Source organism: Pipra filicauda, unplaced genomic scaffold (genome assembly GCF_003945595.2).
Source record: "Pipra filicauda isolate LSUMZ 115617 unplaced genomic scaffold, ASM394559v2 scaffold110_size2237424_pilon, whole genome shotgun sequence".
NCBI classification, from domain to species: Eukaryota; Metazoa; Chordata; class Aves; order Passeriformes; family Pipridae; genus Pipra; species Pipra filicauda.
Genome location: NW_024103552.1, coordinates 1,370,698 through 1,392,637, shown reverse-complemented (window position 1 = coordinate 1,392,637; position 21,940 = coordinate 1,370,698). Strand labels below are relative to the sequence as shown.

The window sequence follows — 21,940 nt, the reverse complement described above, 5'->3', positions numbered from 1 at the left end:
ACTCCTGTTCTATTATTCTTTTTATGAAATTAAAAGTAGGAAAAAAATTATCTTCAATCCTAAAGGACTGAAATTTGTTTTCATTTGTGAGATTTCAAAGTAAATTAATCACTAAATAGCACAATAAATAAACATAACTGTCCCCTCACAGACCATATTCTGCATAGCATTGACACATGAAAAGCGTACTTGCTTGCAGCATAACACATTCTACATAGAGAAATATGAAATACATTTTCACAAACAAAATATTAAACAGGATGAAAGATATAAAAAACTATGGCGGGGGGGGAATCTAACACCAAAACCCAGACAAAAATACACTTTTAAATTACAAGCATAATAAAGTAATAGGAATTTTTTTTTATCTACTTGTTTTAACAAGTGAAAAGGTGAACCACTAGAAATATCTTTTGAGTTTGTGTTTAACATGATCACTAGGACTTGCTAATCTCCTTATCTGGCTTTACACTTGCTTTTATTCATTCATTAAGTGGGTTTTTTCCCCCTCCACCTCTTATTTCATCGTCTCTTCCCATTCCCTTTGTCTAAAGATTTTTTCATTCTGATTCTGCCGCATGACTTTCTTTTCATTAATGTTTATTTTTGTACTGCCATCTTTTCACAGAGTCATCAAGGTTGCAATAGACCTTCAAGATCATCTTGTCCAATTGTTGACCTAGTACCACCATAATCACCACAAAACCATATCCCCAAGTGCCACATACAGACTCCTTCTGGCTTTTTTAATGTGCTCTTCTACTGCCTCACTCTAGGCTTTACCACATTTGACTCCAGCTGCTTTTCTTCAGCTACACAACAGTTCCTCATTCAATCTGCCATGTTTCCGTACATGCCTTCTCCTCCTCACATTTTTAGCTAATTTTTCTCTCAGTTTTTGCCATGTTCTTTTCAAATATTGCTTCTAATCCCAGTTTATAGCTATCGCTACTCATCATCTTTTAATTAATAATAACCATGGCCATAACAATTCAGTGAACTAAACTCCAGGCTGAATTTAACAGACCAGATAGCAGATACATCTTCTTCAGAATCTCCCAAGTTTGCCCCCACTGAATGCAAGATCACCTGAAGGTTTCTTGACCTCTTGAGTCTGGGACTGAGAAAGGGATGAGAAGTAAGCAGCGGGAATGCCAAATACAGAAAAAAGCACTAAAGGGCAAAAATCACAGAGTCATAGAATGGTTTGGGTTGAAGGGGGCCTTTAGAAACCATCTAATTCTAACCCCCCTGTCATGGGCAGGGACACCTTCCACTAGACCAGGTGCTCAAAGTCCCATCCAAACTGGCCCTAAATACTTCCAGTGCTGGGGCATCCACAGCTTCTCTGGGCAACCTGTTCCAGCATCTCAGCAGCCCCATAACAAAAAATTTTTTCCCAATATCTAATCTAAACCTGCCCTCTTTCAGTTTAAAGCCATCACTCTCACTAGAGACCATTGTCAAATGTTCCTCTCCAGCTCTCTTGTAGGTTCCTTTTAGGCACTGCATGGTGCTGTAAGATCTCCCCAGAGCATTCTCATCTCCAAGCTGAACCACCCCAACTCTCTCAGCCAGTTTTCATATCAGAGGTGCTCCATCTGTCTAATAATTTTCACAGTCCTCCCCTGGATTCGCTCCAACAAGTCCATGTCCATCTTTTTTTGGGGGCCCCAGGGTTGAACACAGTATTATGAGTGAGGTCTCCTGACAGCTCAGTAGAGGGTAAGAAAAATGGAAGAATCTAAATTTTAGAAAAGCACACATTTAGAAAACAGATCCAAGAAAAAACAGTAGTATGAAGGAGGTGGAATTAAAAACAGAAATACAATGCATTTTCTTAGTACAAACTTTTCATTACTTGATCGCTGCCCAAAACCCCTGAAACTATTTTTACCAAAAAGATAGGACACCACATTGCTAGCCTTTCACAATCAATTTTTTTCTCCTGCTGAGATGGTTGTACTTACATTTCATCCCTGAGACATACTTATAAACAAAAAGATTACCAGTGTCTCAGTTCAAAACTCTAAGTACCAAAATGTTGGCACATTACAGGTAGGACAGTCTCCCTCCTCTCCTGTAACAGAAAATACTAAAGATTTTCCAAGCACTGCTTCTACAATTTAAAACTATTTATGAATATCTCCCTTAGAAAAGTAATAGAAGACTGTCTACATACATAAAACAAACCAAGCCCTGCAAATTCCTTGCTACTAAATGCATATTATGGAAAGTGGGTCAACAGGACCAAAATGACTCCAAAATAAGAAAAGCAGATTTATTTTACACTTTGAGGATTTGTTTTATTTGTTTTGGTAAATAAGAATTCAGAATTTTCTTCTGATTTCTATTTAGCATACAGTTAGTTAACCCATTTAAAAGAACAAGAGCTGCTTACCTTCACTGCAAATATAAAAACGCTCACACAAAAAACCAGAAATATGACTGCAAAACAATGGGACCAGAGGTATTTCAAGGTTTGTGTGGGGCTTTTTCTCCAATGTAAAAGAAAATATAAAGGATTTATTTAAAGATGGCTTTATTTTACTTTTATAACTAATTAAATGAAAAAAGAGACACTTTTTAGATCTCTAGCTAACCTAACATTAACAAATTTAGTTAGCATTTCATGGGAAATGGGATAGGTTGACACCACTTTAAAGTGTAAAAGTTCCTATCTCTTTTATATTTACTTTGTAAAAACTCAGGCTCTTTATGGCAGAGCAAACTGAAGCAGGTTGCACTTCTCTTTGCAAAATATAAAGTCATTAGAAGATCATTTTGGTCTGAAAATACTTTTTCTAACTTTCATGAACAGAGTAATGTCATTTTCTCAACTGTCTTTCAAGAGCAAATAAAATTAGAAGTACAATACATAAAGATTCCTTTAAGGACACTTAATTCACTCATCTATCCAGTAAGTTACTTTTTACACAAAAAATTACTTATTTGCCACAAAAAATCTGCAGCACACCCAGTCTCACTCCGCACTTGCACTAAAAACCTATTGTTTTATTGTGCAACAGCCTGCTCCATTCTAGGAGGATTTGGATTTTTCCGTTCTTCTAATTATTCTTTACTTTCAACAAGTTATCACAGAATTACAGAATATGCTGAGTTGGAAGGGACCCACAAGGATCATCAAGTCCAACTCCTGGCCCTGCACAGGACCATCCCCAAGAGTCACACCATGTGCCTGAGAGTGTTGTCCAAACACTTCTTGTACTCTGTCAGGCTTGGTGCTGTGACCACTGCCCTGGGGAGCCTGTTCCAGTGCCCAAATACCCTCTGGATGAAGAACCTTTTCCTAATACTGAACCTAAAACCTCCCCTGACACAACTTCAGGCCATTCCCTTGAGTTCTGTCACTGGTCACCACAGAGAAGAGATCAGTGCCTGCCCCTCCTCTTTCCCTCATGATGAAGTTGTAGAAGATCATGTTTAAAAATGTTTGTCGAAGTTTCAATGTTTAAGAATATCTGTCTCTTATCATCCCTACACTCACCTACTGCAGGACTTCAAGACGGCTTTGGGGAGAAAATAATAAGAAAACAGCAGTCAGAAATTGCTGGTAAGCCATGGGACACAGAGACTGCCAGGAATGCTGAAAATACATACTGTACCTCAGCAATACCCCCGATAGGAATACAGGCAATAGCAATGTCCCCAAAGAGTTACATAAGTAAGTTTCTTCCAAAAAGTACGCTCAGTAAAATGAATGAGGCAACAACAAAACATAACACAACACCAACTCTACTACACTGTTTCAAAAACATATCACAACTAAAATAAATTCGAAAAACTAAAATAAATTCGAAATACACCTTTCAAAATAAGGAGGAATATACATGCCATTCTAATGTATGTTTTAATAAAATTCAGTTGATGTCATCTATAAAGAAAAATGATTTTTCAGTGATGTATTTCCAACAGGAAAGTATTATATTAGTATTAAATTGATTTTAAACCAGTTTAAAAGTTCTGCTGCTAGTTAGCAAGTAAGGTCAGCAGACGAGGGTGTTCATCTCCTACAGATGGGAGTCTCCCACTACAATTTCCTGGGAGGGCACAGGTGGTGATATTTTGTATGTTTGGCATTTTGGATTGGGGGCTTTACAACTTCCTACAGGAAATCTCTGAATCTTTCTCTCATTCCGTTACTACCAGGGCACTGGACCTCTTTTGCAGCTGCATATCTACAGAGGAAAGCTTTCTTCCCTTTGCCAAAAGCCACGAGCTTCCACAACTTTCCCCATCCTGGGGATCTCCATCCACCACTCAACTGAGGAACATTTCCAGCTGCTGCCTCTTCAGTCAAGTTAAGGATCAGGCTCTCCTATGTGAAGTGCTTCTGTGAACATTCTGTCACTATCTTTATTCCCCCAAAATATATTACTTTTAGCCTTCTCTGACCTACTACCTACCTACTGTCATCCCTACAACAAAGGCTACCATGACTTATACAACATCATATACTACTCAGGCTTTATATTCTGTACATTCCTACCACTTCTCTCTCACCACACAAGTTGGCCTACAACAGAGCAGTAATTCTCCTGGGAAATGGGAGACAGAAGCCTAGAATTTTGACCTCAATCTCCAGTCAAATGCACCTAACAGTGAATTACCATGTAAAAGCTGCCACAGCCACCTCCTTCAGCCAAATTTTTAGCAGAAAATTGTGACTGTATTTTATGAACGGGCAAGTTCTGCTGCTAACACATGCCTATTAGACAATAACCTCAGAGAATTAGAGGTCAGCCTACTCAGAACTGCAAGGAAGCATCAGCAGAAACTGGATCCCCAATTCCTTAGGCCATAGCAGCTGGGAATCTATCAAAGGATGGATCTAAGAAATGTTTGAGGACAGAGAGCTATGTAACAAAGTGGTTACTGAGTTCACTGTTTTCATATCACAGTGACTTATACACCCAAGTCTTCATTCAATATCAGGCTTCATGCAGTCTTTTGTTTGTTTGTTTTATAATATACATATTTATCAGAAATAACTGCAACTGCCATTTAAACAGAAAATCCACACTCAAACAGCTGAAGCCTTCAGAGACTTTTTGAAGGACTGTGAACTCAAGTTTAAACAATTTTTCATGAGGAAAAGTTTCATTGCTTTGCTTCTTGAGAATAAGACTTGTAAAAGTGGTTTAATAACTTTTGTTCTATTTTTCCAACTTCCGAAGAAAAAAATGTTCAATGACATTACTATTATAAACCCATTAGTCCATTCCAGATGAGTTATACTTTATTTCTGCTTTCAGCAAAACAAAGAAAATCCATGTTAAACTAGCATTTTGTAACAGCTCTTAAAGCAGAACTGTTAACATCATTACTTAAAAAAAAAACAACCATTTTTTAAATATATTACTAGTAGTAGTAGTATAAATGAACAACTTTATTACCATCACAGGAGGGGGCTTGAGGAGTGAAATAGGCTTGTAAACATCTATCATCTCTCTCTATATACATATAGAGGAGTAAAGCACTAGTACTGCTCCACATGGCATCAAGCAAACCATCTTACCGTGGGCACATTAAAACTCTTGAACAAAACTACATCAGTGAAACATCAGTGTCCAGGCTACAGCCCCATTAAAACCAGCCCATAATTAAATTTCCTTGCTGAATTCCTACTGGACTTAGGTCCTACATTGTCATAAAACACGTATCACTAGCTTTTGCTTTTCAGTTGTAAAAAGAGCTGTAGGACTTAGGCCTTTCTAAGAGTTTTGAAGCATTAATCCAGAGCTATCTAAGCATCCACCTCACATCACAGAGGAGACTGACTTGCAGCATCACATAATCCCTTACACTGGATGCTGAAATCACTAAAAAATAATGAATAAACCAACCCATTAATTTTTCTTATCAACATGTAGGTTCTACAGTATGGTGCCTATCCCACTGTAATCAAAAATATCATTATACAATAAAACAAGAAAGTTCACCAAATAAGTGCTGGAACCAAACCTGTTGCCTGACAGCTGAATGATGAAACCATCACTTCTCCTCAGACTACCTCCAGTTTGCTGGCTTTGCTTTGCTGGAGGTATGGGGCTCAAGACAGTCACCTATGTAGGATGAGGGAGAGGACAGAAACCTGCTGTCCCAAAGATTATATTCTTCTGTTTGATAAGAAGGAAAACATGTTTGAGAATTATGCTGACTAAACCTAAAATATTCACATCTTACAGGCCAAAAAGTAACAAAACAAAAACCTGAGCACTTTTCTACACTCTAGCTGTCAAATGCCACCTCATTTAGTTCACTGTTCTCATCTTTTAACACATTCACTACCAGCCATGAACTATCTAGAAGCTTCACCGAATTTGAAGCAACATTTAGAAACCCAGAATAAATCCAAATGGCACTAAGAGACAACTTGCTTTCCAGCCCAAATAGATGGCAAATATAAATTTAACAGGGAAAAAAAGAGAAGCGGGGGAAATGCTACTGAAAAGGAGAAAAGAGAACAATCGGAAGTATTCTTGGTGCAGCAGAAAGCCCTAACACTAAGCCTTGCCAAAAAACCACAAAGGGAATGTGGGAAAGCTGGTCTGAACACTGGTCTCTGCACTGACATATGAAAAAGCTTCTACACAAAAATAAGTACAACCCAGGCAACTGAACAAAAAAAGTAATATTTCCATCATTCTCACTCTTTCTTTACTCCACATTAAACCTCCTAAAGTTAAGTTCTATCCTTCCATCTCTCTGTGTTCTGCATTTTCTTCCCTTCTTCCAGGTACACACCATAGTCTCTGTTCAGAGCATGCACAGGGCATACTGAGCAAGATAGTATAAATGTTTTTTATTGGTAGATTGTATAATGTATGTTGGGGTAGGATGATAGGCCTCTTTTTGTTCCAAATCCCAATTTTATCTGGGCACAATTCCCCGTTTGTGAAAAAAATATGGTTTTAGTTATTTTCTGTCATGGCTCCCAGAGGCCTCTAAGCATGGGTACTTATAAATAAAAACATATTATTGTTTCTTATTTTGTCCTTGAGCGGGGAAACAAAAGGCAGAAGGAAACAAAACATGAAACTAAACACAACAGCAATTAAATAAAAAGTTTGTCACAAATATTTTGTGTCTCTAGGAAGGAAATGAAATCCCTCTTCCCTAGTTTACTAAGTTTATTTCTCCAAGATTCTTGCCTGCAATGTTCTATTATTCAGAAGTATCAAAGAGCACTTTCAAGCTACTTGTTCTGATTTATTATAATCAAATCACACAAATATCTAGAAAGTGCCTACTTTGCCTATAAAGGTACACTGGAAACAGCAAACAATCTCCAAAGTCGAGTACAAAGAAGCACAAAGCCTGCCTCTCAGGGACAACAAAGATTTTTATGTCCCTTCCTACTAACATTTATTTAGGACCCTTGTTACTCCTCCTGTTTCAGCCAAAAGCATGACAATCACAGAACCAAAGGACCAGCTACGGTGGACATGACTTATTTTTAGCTGAGAGATGTGAAGGTCCTGTTCCTGAATGATTTCTAGTTTTTAATGTAAAAAATGCAAATAAGAGGTGCCTAATGCAAAATACAAGAAATTCTAGCAAGTAAGTGCTGAAACCAAACTTGCTGCCTGACAGCTGAATGATGAAACCATCGCTTCCCATTAGGTTACTTCCAGTTTGCTGGCTTTGCTTTGCTGGAGTTATGGGGCTCTAGACAGTCATCTATGGGAGAAGAGGGAGGGGAAGAAAACCCGCTGTCCCAAAAATTATATATTCTTGTTTGACAAGAAAGGAGAATGGGATTAAGAAATATACTGGCCAAATGTCAAGGTGTAAAAAGGTAATTCCCTTTCTAGCTACAGATTATAACTGGAATCAATTCAGCATTGAAAATAACAGTGCAGTTTAAAAGCAATGTCTCCAGCAACATAGCAGACAAATAGGACACAGATAAGAGACTGCAGTGCAAAACTAATGACGCTTTTTTGATCTGTTTGGCACAGTGACAGGTATTTTCTCTCAGCATATATAAATACTACATGGATAGTGTAGTGCAATTTGGTACCCTACTTATATAGAACTTACTTATGAAGCCTGAAGTGATTTATCAAGCACCACAGAAACTGTACTGAACCTTAATTCATGATACTTCCACCCTAAGAATTACTTTACTCCAAATTTGTTGGTACTATCTTTCCCTTTTTTTTTTTAATCACTCATCTTTCCCTCAGCTTGTGGAAACTGATGGGTTTGAGATCACTTGTATTAACCCTCCATCAGGCACACGGTCTAACAGGCAAATATTCTGTTTCAGCATGAAAACAAACTAAAGCACATAGAGTCTTTTCATTAGGTGAATCATCATACTTAAACTAATTACTAATCAAGAGGCATGTGTGCTATCTTATTGCTGAGAACACTAAGGAAAAACAAAAGAAAAACCAAAACAAAACCACATAAAACCTAAACAAACAAAATCAACAAAACCTCTTTTTCTTTCAAACTTGCTGTACACTAAAACAAAATAAAATCCTGCTTTGCACTTCCAACTAATTTTGCACAAATCACATCAGGTGTCTATATGCAAACACAAATGCAGCTTTATGTTTGCTATAAGACATTCTACAAAGTTCTTTATTTGGCACTGATTTTCACTCTTGAGGCATTACCTTACTATATTACACACACAAACACAACTCCCCACCCCCCCAGACAATAGCCTGGAGTTAAACATTACATTGTGCCTCATAAATTCAGGCAGCTACAGCCTGAGTTAGATTCATCTATTGATGCTGCCCATTCAAGCAAATAATTCTATTAAATTCAGTGGGTCTCAATCTGCAGTAGTCCTCAACCAAATAATGACCACATCAGTACATAAGTATTTATGAATATTTCAGTATTAGTTATAATTTTATACATAAAAACATTTACAATTTTTTTTATTCTGTTACGTACTCCCTCACAGGCCACCAAGTCAATTAGAACTTTTTACCTAGGTTTCAACAATCTTTTGATCATTGACTTAAACCAAGGATTATTAAATTACATTCCAATGAATGTCTGAATAATAACTCGCTTATAAAATACAAATTTGCTAATTGATCATGACTTACAAAACCATTTTGCAGCAAGATATATTACTGATTGCTGACCCCATGGAGAGTCACGATGTGTTCCCGGGACCACTGGCATTGAAACAGCAGCCTCTCAATCACATCCCTTCAGTTTAGCTCCAAGGAACTGGTCCAAATGGGGGACCAGAAACAAAAAGCAAGACACAAACAGTAAAAGGGACAATTCACAGAAGGCCAATTTGATAGTCCTCCAGAGAAAGGGGCAAACTATAGAGAGTGCTTAGAAACACAAATACACCTCTCCTGCTGTTTTAACCACAGAACTTTACACTTCAAAGCCACTGAGGATACAATATTGTTGTGCAGCATGAGAAAACATATGACATTATTAGAAGAAAGCAAATTGGCAACATACGTTTCATGGTCCCATCTTCCTCTTCATCATCATCGCTATTTATTACCATGGTCCCCAGGTCTGATTCTAACATAGTGCTGTTGTGTTCAATCATTGTCTGGGCGCCTTCACTCATCGTACTTGTGGCTCTCATGGTACCAGCACTCTCTGAGTTGGTCTTTACCATAGTGTGAGAGTCCAACTCATCTTCATCCTACGGAGAAACGTTTGCCAGAATGCAGAAGATCATTTAAAATAAAGAAGTTAACATGCAATCACTTAGATCCTTATTGATTAGTTTTATATCTTTAGGTGACCTAGTTGTACTGCTAGACTTTCAGGTTTAGAGCTTTAAAGGAAACAACAAAAAAAAAAAGTTCCACAAAAAGGAAAAATAAAAACTTTCTTCTTCCTCCCAGATGCATGACAGGGTGAGTATAACGTGGCCCACACACCCACTTTGCATCAGCGTCCAGTTCTAAGCATCTCTGTGATTTTCATGACCCATTTTACCTCTCTGGGTTCCAAAAATCAGTACCACAATTTACAGAAAGCTATTTGGTTGTTTTACAGGGGACTGTCATAAGGATTTGTGCTGACCACCCTTAACTAAGTATCATGCCCAGCATCTGACATTACACACAGTGGCCAATGACAGGATCTTGTTCAATTTAGCGATTAAACAATCCTCTGAGTTTCTGAAGTCCTCCTCAGAAACAGAAAATCAACTAGACTTACTTCAAGTATTCAGTTCCCTTTTAAAATCTCTATTACAAGAGTGAGTAAATAACTTATTAATACTATGTATAAAAATACCCGTCCAACACACACTTACCCACTAAGTGGGTGGGTAGATAATACCATGAAGATACATGGTAGCATCTTGAATTGGTAACAGTAATGGCCCAGGTACGTGAAACAGAACTAATGACAAGCCAGTTAATGATACATAAAATTCATGTGTTTTGAAAACACTAAGGGAAAATCCCACTGCTTTCCAAAATCAGTTTTATACACACATCACAGCATTTCAGGAGTAACGTGATGGACTGTGACTATTGCTATATGAGTAACATCTATTACTCAAGGAAAAAAAAATTTAGACATTCTCCTTTGTTGATTACACGTAAGAAATAACACACATCACTGTTACTCTATGTCAAAATTATTCTATGTCAAATTGTTAAATTTTAAATACAAATGCTACTTTCACCAGTTTTATAACCATATATGCATGCATTTTCTCTATTGTGTCAAAACTTTGAGTTCCTTTTCAAATGAACTCTATCTCCGATTAGCAAAATATTTTCGCTACATAGCTTGAAAGACTATTGGATAACACTGTGGGGATTTTTAATTTGCCCATTACAAACAACATGCTTGTTGCAACATAGATTCATAAAACTGTTTAGGTTGGAAAAGAAAAATTCCCCTTTTTCCTAAATCTTTGTGTTGCTTTATAGATTTTAAATTTTTAACTATGAAGAGATTTATAAGGGCATGGGCTGGGGGAGACAGAAGAATTAAACCTAAGACTCAAATGTCTGCAAGGTCTGGCACTTTCTATTTTTCACTGAACTCCTTCTTTTCCTTTCTCCTTATTCCCCGACACGGCAGACAACTTGCCTCTCTTATAGGCACCTAAACACAAGCAGCTCCATTGCCAGACAACCTCTTTCACTAAGGGTTGATCTAAGCAGACACAGTGAATTGTAGTGAGCAGTAATACCAATACACCAGCTCCTGAAATTTATTCTATTACATCTCAACTAGAAGACACAAAAATAGATTTAATTTTGATTCAGAAAATCTGGCTAACAGCATACCATAATGAAACCAGGATACAGACCTACATCTGTGATTAAAATTCCAAACATCAAAAGACTCATAATTTTCCAGACTATAATTTGTTAAAATCTTGAAGTTCTTCATTTGCATTCTTTCTGGTTTTTTTTTTTTACTTGCATTCTATTTAGTACCCTATCCTTAAAAAAAATTACAATATCCCCAAAGATACAGTTAGCTTACAGCTACAGCACTTGCCAACTGTACCAGTTAAAAAGAATATTTTGGTACTGCTCCTCCTGGTGGTAACTTTAATTTTCTTTATTCCCCGCACCAAATGTTCTTGTTAACCCGTGTTTTCTGTGAATTATATTTTTCTCCTTCTAAAAAGGGTACTCAGAAAATAAAGTGGTTTTGGGTTGCATTTTAAAAGTGCCGGAACACTTAAGCTACTGTTTCCAAGTGCTTCTTTCAGTAGTGCAATACAATGCAAACCTGACTCACTACATATTGCTGTTTCTCCTATTAAGCACTACAAATGTGGCATCTCTAACATACAGGTAGGTAAATCTCTGAGTTTAAGGCATAGTGACACTCGATTTGCAGATCTGCTTGACTAAAATTAATATCCATTTGCAGTGCATATGGTCCTAAGCCTATCTAAACTGAAATCAGAAATTAAGCAAACATTTTCCTGAAGCTCAAAAGTTTCATTTTAGAAGTGGGGAAAAAAGCAATGGCTAACAATATGAACAGGTATGAAATGCAGTCCTAAGTGACCATTTTCATAACTTCTGATTCATTAAAAAAAATTGATCTTTCATTTCATTTCTTCAGTCAAATCAAGTATCTGGACTTGTTTCAAAGAATAGCATTTGTTTTCCAGTCTAAGAGTGTCAAAAGCCTTCACCTCACTCTTGTCTCTCAGCATAGAGAACAGTTATCTCTTAGTACCTAGAAGACTAAGGATCACAAAAGGCCTCCTCAGTACTAACAGAACAGTTGTTCTGTTAGAACAACTGAAGGGAAGAACACAACAATTTTGATGAATGGTGTTTTCCCTAGTTCAGGAATGATGTACCGAGACAGAACAATATAAAACTTTTTTGTGTCCTGGGCATGTTCCAGAATAATTAATTTTGTGGGTTAGCACAGACTTTTCCCATAAATGTCTTTCCAGTATTTCTCACAAATATGATATTTAGCTAATATGGCAATAGATTATACTGGATCTGAAAAAGTAACTTTATAAAAATATCCAGTGAATCCAAGTTATGGAAGTGCATATTTATATGAGAGATGAAAGTGATTCCTTCATACAAATTCTGACTCATGCTTTACACTTCATAAATATTGAAGTAGAACTTCTGATCTGTTGTTAAAGAAAGGTAAACTCCCTGATTAAATAAAAACAAACAATCTCAATTTTAACCAGGAAAAAAAAATAAGGTATTAGAGATGAAATGTCGTGTTCTCACACTGTTTATGAAAACAGATTCAAGAATCAAACAATATAAACAGTTAACTCTGGAATTAAACTGCCTGCTGTTCTCCTGTGTACAAATAATAAGCACCAAGCTTGTATATGGGAGGGTTTCCATTACACCACTATACAGCAACAGAAGGCACGCATGAGCAAGAACTCTAAAATCTCTTGAAATGCTACAAAAATTACAAGAAACTACAGAAACTCTGAACAACATCATAATGCAAAGCACAAGTAAAACACTCCCAGTATCCTGTAACTCTATAGGACTAACTCTCTGGATATTCCTATTTACCAAAAATGTCATAATTAACAAAACCAACCTTTGAAGCACAAAACTGCAATCATAGAGATTTGATTATCAGAATATAAAATTCAGAAAGACTTCAGTAGAAACCACACTCAAGACTCCACAACATATTTGTAAAATAAAAGATCTCATCATCACACAAGAAGTTTTCTCAGAGAAATTGGCCTTGCACATCATACCCAAGTCTACATCACGATGGAAGTGAACGAGCCAAGGTGATAAAGATTAATGGATTTTTCTGTTGCATTTTGAACACTGATAGGAAAAAAGGGATAAAGACGGATAAAGAAAAAACTAAACGAGAAGGAAATATGGCAGTAATTTGCCTTTAAAATCTCTCGCCCTAAGTTTGGCATGTAAAAAGAACACTAGAGGGCAGCAAAGACGGCCAACTCGGCTGCAAGGCATTAAAAGAAGATTTACACACTGGCAAAATTTAGTATCCTGTAAAATAATTTCATTTACTATTAACACCTCATCATCACCTTTGAAAAACGTGGCTGTAGTCACAGCTATCTTTTTTTAAAGCACTGTAGTAGCTACATAAACACATAATATAATTTGGTCAAGCACAAGGATTTTGTAAAGCTCCTGACACATACCAAGCCAAACTCCAACGTGAGCACACAAAGCTTAGATCCATCAGTAAAACAGGTAAAAACTTAACTTTCAGCCCACAGTCAAATCCCATCAAATTCAATAGACATATGACACAAAACAGCAGTTAAGCTTTTTTTTATCTGACCGATACCCTGAGTATCAATGACTTGCCGCGCATTCTTACCTCCCGATGTGTACTCTTCCTGTAACAGGTTTCTCGCTCTGCACTGCCATGGATTTTAATAATATGCTTTATTTTACTCAACAAAGCCATCTTTACCTATTTCTAACTTTGAGACACTTAAAGGACTGCAATCAAATTTAATTAATACATATGTCAAGTGTTCTTCGGCTTAAAGGAAAAATGCTACAAGCCCAGAGTTTTAACACTGCCATGCAAAGTTACACATATATACAGACAGATACACAGCTATATCATATACACATCTGAACACATGAAGGAAGCATGAAAGCAAATACAAAAACCTTCAGAAAAATACGGCATGGTGTATAAGCTTTAAGATATGGAATAACTCATGATTCACTAGTTCCTTTAATACAGCTACATAAATATTGTTAAAATATGAAGGAATAATTACAGTAATTATTTCTTGAGGTCTCAAAATACAGATGCCAACTTTTCATAATTAATATTGGATTAACCAAATAAACTTTTGTATGAATGAGTAAATAATCCCACATATAGGAACAAGTGATTATCAATGGCTGGCTTGGTGTTGATAGTTGTCAAGCACTCAGTGTCCAAGAAAAAACAAAGGATTACTAAAGTAGGAAGTCCTTGTTTTAATATTCTAAAAGAATTAAGCATTTCTCACATAATAGAGACATTAAAATGTAAAAGAAAATATACAGAGAGCTGCTTGTTAGCTCATTCCTTTAAAGATCCACAGAAACAAATATTTAGATATGTTTTCTGTGAGCTGCCAGGCAACGAGTTACTTTACATTCCCATAATACAGCTGCCCAGCCTCAGCATCCAACTCACATCACACTTCAGAAAATGCAGGAGAAAAGAGATTGGTCATGTTTAGTAATGCCTAAACTAACATTTAAACTTTGATATTGGGATTAACCTTCTGTAGAACACACCAATTGCAATTCTTGCTTAATTAAAAAAATCTGTACAACTACCTCAGCAGTTATCAAAACATGTCAGTTTGTCAGAAGGCATTCTCATCACACAAGCAGCTCTTGTAACAAGCATAAAATCAATTCTGAGTACATTATTTGTAATGATATTGTATCTCCCTGGAAGGATACAGACATGAAGACTGTATCCATTTATTTACAGCCAGATAGTATGAAGTTTTGAACAGCAAAAAATATTTACATTACAATTGGCAACTTCACATGCTGTAAAATGTTCACAGATGGTGGTAAAAAAGAAAAATAAGAATCAGCTTTGGGGATGTGACTCTTCCTCACTTGAAAGAAAACAACCTGGATCAACCCTAAAAATTAAGTATATTATTGTGAAATTTTTGCATCTGATTAATTCTCCAAAACCACCCAACTCCTCTTGGAGTTATGCGAGTTACTTTAAACTCGAGTGCCCATTACTATACAATATATGGCTTTAAGAAGGAATTAAAGCTAAAAAATCTTATTCAAATGTAACTGTTAAGGTTAAACCTGGTTTCCTAATGTAATAAACTTCATAGTTATAACATTTTATACCTTTCTTTTTAATGGGTCCCAAATCATGTACCAGTGAGCAATGAGCAGAACTGCTCACACTTTACCATAGGAAATTCTTTGGGGGGTTAGATCAATAAATTTAATAAATTCAAGTCCCTGACAGGTTAGCTGAAGCCATTCTTTTTCAATAGTATATTAACTCAATTCACTGCTGATGAGAGATCTTTAACATTAATAGACTCTACTTAACACTAACATCACTACTTGCTCTTGCTTTTAGGTGTTAAATATGCATTTCTCCAAGTTTGAGTCTGCCTTTGCAATTCTATGACGAGGACTTCACAGAGATATCAATGGGAAAAAAATCCATTTTTGAGGTGTTATTTTCCAAAATTTATGTGCTGGGTGGCTAATACTTTCCAACTGAACAGTGACTCCAATTCCATACACAATCTGAAAATACTACTACACAAGGTAATTCAGGGACTGTCACTAGCTCTTTCTAGGACTGCTGCCATCACTACAGGTTTATCAAAATCCATATTATCGTTGGAACTGCATAATTGTGTAGTCATGCAAACTACACACAAGCAGCCCTGTATTTCTTCAGGGTTCTGTGAAACTGATTCATAAGAAGGACGAATGTGCAATGGTTATTTATCTTTATACTTGAATGATGGACTGCTGACTTGATCCACTACCAAACTGTACACCAAGTATACCAAGCTGGCACTCATATTAGCTGCCTTACCTTTCCAGAAAGGAAAGAATAAACACTCAGAAGCCCGGAAAGAACTGGTTTGCTCTTTTTCTGTCAGTTCCACAAACAAGTTCCAAATTAAATGAAAGACACAATCTTTGTGCTTATTTTCAAATCATGTATTATTTCAAATTGAAGTAGAGGCCCTGGGGGAATTGATTTTTTGTTTTTCTAAAATTACAAACTGAGATTAGATTCCAGTTACTTCAGGTTTCACTCACATCTAAATGTTGCTCGGGAGTTTTCTACTATGTAGTACATGATCAACATGCATTCAAGAAACATGTTACAGAAAACTTCTCTGGTTAAAAAGAAAATGGTAACAGTTTCAAGAAATCATAGAATGGTTTGGATTGGAAGGGACCTTAAAGATCATGTAGTTCCAAGCCCCCTGCCACGGGCAGGGACATCTTCCACTAGACCAGGCTGCTCAAAGCCCCATCCAACCTGGCCTACCACTCTTGTAGGTCCCCCATGGGTACTGGTACAAGTTTATGCTGCTGTTTCCTAGTTTGGCTGCTTTTGCACATTTAGCTGATCAGAACCTTCAGTGACAGCAGCTGGACAAGATTCTGGTGTCATCTCTCAATTGAATCTGCAATTTCTTACAACAGTGTACTGCATTGGAACTCAGTTGCAAGACACAGGAAGTCTGTACTACAATCAAACAATTACTAAAACCAGTCCAAAACAAGATTTGTTCTGCACTGTGACACATGAAAGCTATTCACAGGTCACTCCCAAACATGGAGTTTCGACAAACTGTATTTGTCAACTAGGAAATCCCTCCTCCTCACCTCACCATTAGTATTCTTTGTTTCATTCACTTGTACCCTCACCTTTTGTACTAAAAATAAGTATTTCCATATACTACAACTGCTCTTATTTTTAAGAGCAAACCAAACTTTTAGAGAGAAACATGCAGCAAACAAAAGACCACACTGACTGCTGGAGATATAAAACACTCCACAGAATCTGCACGAAAAGTATTTCTATATATAGATCATCACATAGCACTCTGCAACAAGGATTCTACAATTTGCTATAGGGCAAACTGCATTACTGCACTGCTCTTTTCTGTTTGCTCAAAGCTGTAAGTTTTCTACTAACATTCCAGTCTCCATCTTCTCCGTGTGCTATTTCCTGAATGACCTTGGTTCTCGCTGTATGTGTGGTAATACACTTCTTTGAAGCACATACTGCTGCATTGCACAAGGCTGCCCTGAAAGAAACCACGTAGGAAGAGTAATAATGCCAGGAACACGGACTTATTCCTAACATTGCCAAACAATTCTAAATGCAACCTACATATCACATGACCTGCTTCTCTCCTCAAACATATGCTGACAACTGAAGAATGAAATTCTCTCAGCATTTTCACATCATAGGCGCAACTTGATTCAAACCACATCGCAATTGCTACTCACTGCGTGTTGTGACTAACTGGTCTGTGCATTAGACTTAAAAAAAAAAAACAAACAAAAACCCAAAACAAACAAAACCAACCTCCAAAAAACCAAAAGAACACACAAACAAAGAAAAAAAACCACATGTGCCCTGAAGTAAAAACTAAACCACTTGTCTAGAATTCCACCTGTGAAAGTGGAACCTTAAGAGTTTTTGGGGTTTTTTTAATGTTAGCTTGAACAGTTGAAGTTTGACATGGTTTCTTTTCTCACTCCCCAAAAAAAACTTTTTACTAGGACATCTCATGGCATAGTGCTGAAAGCTGGCTCATAGGCATTACTCACAGTAGGAGCATTACTTATAATTAAGAGTGGAATACTCAGAATTTGTAGGCTTAAAACCACATAGAAAACTGGTAAAGAAAAGTATTTGAACACAACTACAGGAAGTAGAGGAAAAACAGCAACTAATCTGTAAAGTACAGATAGTTACAGGAAAACAGGTACACACCGAATTTTCTTCCTCCTCTTCTAGTTCTCTCTGCTGTTCCTCATGTCGCTTTGCCTTTATCTCCATAGCTTCAGTTATCAGGTCCCTTAAAATTGAAACTGGCTTAGCATTCTTAATAAATGTATGCTAGGGAAAAAAAAATCATTAAAATATGTAATATGATTACAGTAGTTGTGAGTACTATTCAACACCACAGACTTCAGAGATAAACAGTAACGTACTTTACACAATAATTAAAATTTATACAAACACAACATACAATATATTTTAGCTATTTCATAACTAAAATTTTACTTTAACTATTTTTAATTACTGCAAGACTTGGGAAATACAATAATTTAACAAATGTTTTATAATTAAGGATATAATTTTTTAAGGGAAATGTGCAGTAAATAGTAAGTAGATAGAATGGTGATGATCTCAGAAAGTTTTTCAGATATTCTGTTACAGAATTTAATTAATCTTAACAAACAGCATAAATTAGTGGCTCTAAGCAGAGCAACTACGGCTGCTCACTTAAATAAACCTACACTTTATATGTCATAAAATATTTCTTGATCTACAATGCTGAAATGTGGAACCTTACTTTTAGTAGGAAGATTAATTTTTAATTCAAAACCATTTAAAACAATCACTTCTTCCTTTAAGACAACATGTGCATGATGCCATTTACATTCATTTTGCTGTCTAATAAACATCTGCTGTTAGAAAAAAATCTGATTTTATATCATTATATGCAAATACAATTTAGGCAAAACATAACTAAGCACCTCAGAAATATATCATTAAGTATCAAAAAATTATTCTATGAAGAACAGAATTGATGAAGCCTTGTATCCTGTACCTACTATCTCTCATCTCCCTTGATTTATTAATTCAGTTACTCTCCTTTTCTTCCATGACCTTTCCCTACAAACAGTACTTCCATTCCCACTCACTCATACAGCACCTCCAGCTCTATCACACATGCTCCAAATTCCAGCTGTGGAAAAAGGCAACACGTACTTGTGATGCACATAACATTCAGTTTTCTAGTCAGTAAGTATGTGGAAAGAAACTGCACACTGAAGCTTTTTTCCATTTGTTCCTCCTTACTTGCACACATTAATGCAAATCTCTTCTATCCAGCTGCTGGTATTAAGCTAACTAAATGAACTTCAAATCTTGAAGGTCTCAAGTACTGATTCATACATCACACAGAAATCTATCAATTTTACTTACCTGTAGTCTACCTTTTGGTGTTTTGCAGTGTATAAAATTAAATATTCATAACATGACTTATGAATTTGATGGATTTATTACCAAAAAATACTTTGCAAAATTTTTATGTTCATCTTTGTTAGTGGAGTTCACTGGAATTTAAATTTTAAAAGCTGCTATTGCCAGGTCAACACAGAATAAATCTAGCATGAGAGCCTTAGAGCAAGAAAAAGCCTGGTATATTGTGCCTTGGCTCCAAAGGTCCACACTGCCAATTGTGTCTCACATTTAAAAGTGCCCACCTGGTATAACTCAGCTCAAAACCAAACTCATTATACTGTCCATTTGCATCAGACCCTTCTAGGACACAGAGCAACCTGTCTGCTTGATTTGACATGACCAGAAGGAAAGATTAAATATACTCCATGGGTGGTCCACACAGAGGGTAACCTGGGCTCAATTCTTTTACTTAACACTTGTCTAAATTCTGAGATCTATTGAGGGCCTCTAAACACAAAGCAAGGGTCCAATTTTAATAGCAAGGATCAGCCCTAAACTATATGAAGAGCAATGAATTTTTAGAAGCAGCAAAGAAGAAATAACATGGGGGTAGAGATACAGGAGCTGACAGTGAAAAGACCACAAAGTGGAAAAGAAATAAGGTATGATAACAGTTAAAATAAAATTTGCCCTTAGAAATTTTCAGAACAGTTCTGGTTTGAGGGGAAAAAAAAAAAAGCCATAAAATCTGCCTTTCCTCAGTAACTTAAATACTGACCTGTAGCAGCTGGGTTGCTGTAGCTCTTTGTTCAGGATTTTTCACTAAGCATTTCTTCACAAAATCAGTGAATTCATCAGACCAGAGTTCTGGCTTCCGGAAGGTTGGAGGGGGATTTGTAGGAATCATAAAAATAGCCTAGATAAAAATCAAACAATAGCAAGTTTAAACAAAACACATCATCGAAGCCAAGAAAAAAAAACCTGCTTTATCCACCTTTCTTATCAGGCTAAGAATCTGGAAGACAAATTTTAAGTAAGCGAGGATTTCCACTCAGATCAAGATTCAGGAAGTAAATCCATCTGCTACTAATGTAGCTACTTCCCATTAGATTTTCTCTATTTAAATGGTACCCTATTGAGCACAAGACTCATTATTTAATCTATTGCTATTCATCAATCTCAAGAGATTATTATATTCTTTCAGAAATTCTTAGTAGAAATGACAGCACTGCTTGTTTAAACAAACACATGAACTTGCTGTGAAAAGCCAAGCTCACCTTCTCCTCTCTTAGCTGCATCTAGTTTTATATGAGAATTGCTTAGAAAATTTGAGAAGATTATTACTTCCTTTTGCATTCATAATTCATCAGATGAAGTTTTAAAACTTGCTTTCCAAGTAACATTTAGAAACATATGCTAAAATACCTAAAACAACACTAAAAAATTACATAAATAATGAAGTAACTTGTCTGCTAGCACTAGGAATTTACATGAAATTGAAAAGGAAACATTTTACCTACATAACAGAAATTTCTTCTGTTGAGAACCATATGCACACACATTTTTCAACAAGGAAAAAACATTTATGCTATATAAAAAAAATGTTTGTCCTACTTAAGATTATATATATATTGTTCCATTTTCTATATTATTCTTTCCATATTTTCCTCTAATTATAAATTTACACTTGTAAGTGAAAAAAAAAGCCATACAACTCTGACAGACTACTGAAAAACAAGGAAAAACTTTGAACTTCTGTCTGTAATACCTCAAATGCATTCAGTATCATCACTTCAGACTTACACATAGCAGCAACACACTATTCAGAGCTAGGTCTATTGACACAAACAATAAGCTATTATTTTCTTCTAAACCCAGGTTCCATTCAACCACATTTTCCAAAGTCACAGAGAGTAAAAGTTCTTCATTTGTTTTTCTACAAGCATATGCAGAAATACATACTCAGAAAAGGGGGAAAAATTGAAATGGGAGATTATGCACACTTTTAACATAGTAGAGGCACCAGAAGCTTCAGCCTGTGTTTGAAACACAGGGAAAAGGCAGAGGGAACTTCATGAGATTTTATCTATAACTTCTTAAGAAGTCTGACTGGCCTTGAAAACTGGCTGAACTCATTCAAATCCTCATTCAAAAATTCTTCTCATATTCCAAAGGAAAGTAGAGTCCATGCAAAATGATGCAAAAACTTATGTTTTCCATAATCTTAATGAAAAATTAATTCATTACTGAATAGTTGCTTTAATTCAAACACTTAAATGTTTACAAAACTCATTTCACTATCTGCCTAGCCCAAAAATCACAAGAAAAGACCTGGCTATTTTGTGTAATTAAAATGTATGCTACAATAGCTTTATATTTTCAGTGGCAGCCATGCCAAACTACTGTATGGACTCAGAGAGGAAATGCAGCACTCGGTAATTGGCCTTATCTACTTCACTTATGATGCAAGATTGTCAGTACAAGTAAAGTGCTTCTGGCATAAAGCTGTGGCTAACAAACTCAGCTGTTTCTGCCCTTGAAATTAATGATTTCTTCTGAACTTTGAACTGATGACTATTGATCTTATCTTCAGCTACTCTTAACAGCTCACTCTGCAGTAGCTATTGAAAACACAGCTGAAACAGAAGACTAGGAACTTCTGTTTATCTGGTGTCAAAATGTGTACCTCCTATTTGATAAAAAACACTGACCTATCTTCCACAGGTAAGCAAAGCTTAGTTACAGAGTCCTACTCGGCTCCACAGTTCTA

General features: G+C 36.2%; 1 protein-coding gene across 2 annotated transcripts in view; it reads right to left on the bottom strand.

The window, feature by feature from the left end:
* The window catches only part of STK3 (serine/threonine kinase 3), a 127,474-nt gene that overhangs the window by 49,519 nt on the left and 56,015 nt on the right, over positions 1-21,940 (bottom strand). For both annotated transcript variants that reach the window (XM_039382383.1, XM_027717547.2), the window contains exons 7-9: positions 19,949-20,086; positions 17,971-18,096; positions 9,475-9,667 (exon numbers count right to left, since the gene is read on the bottom strand). In XM_039382383.1, coding sequence (XP_039238317.1) covers positions 9,475-9,667; positions 17,971-18,096; positions 19,949-20,086 — 457 coding nt within the window. The remainder of the gene's footprint in view (positions 1-9,474; positions 9,668-17,970; positions 18,097-19,948; positions 20,087-21,940) is intronic.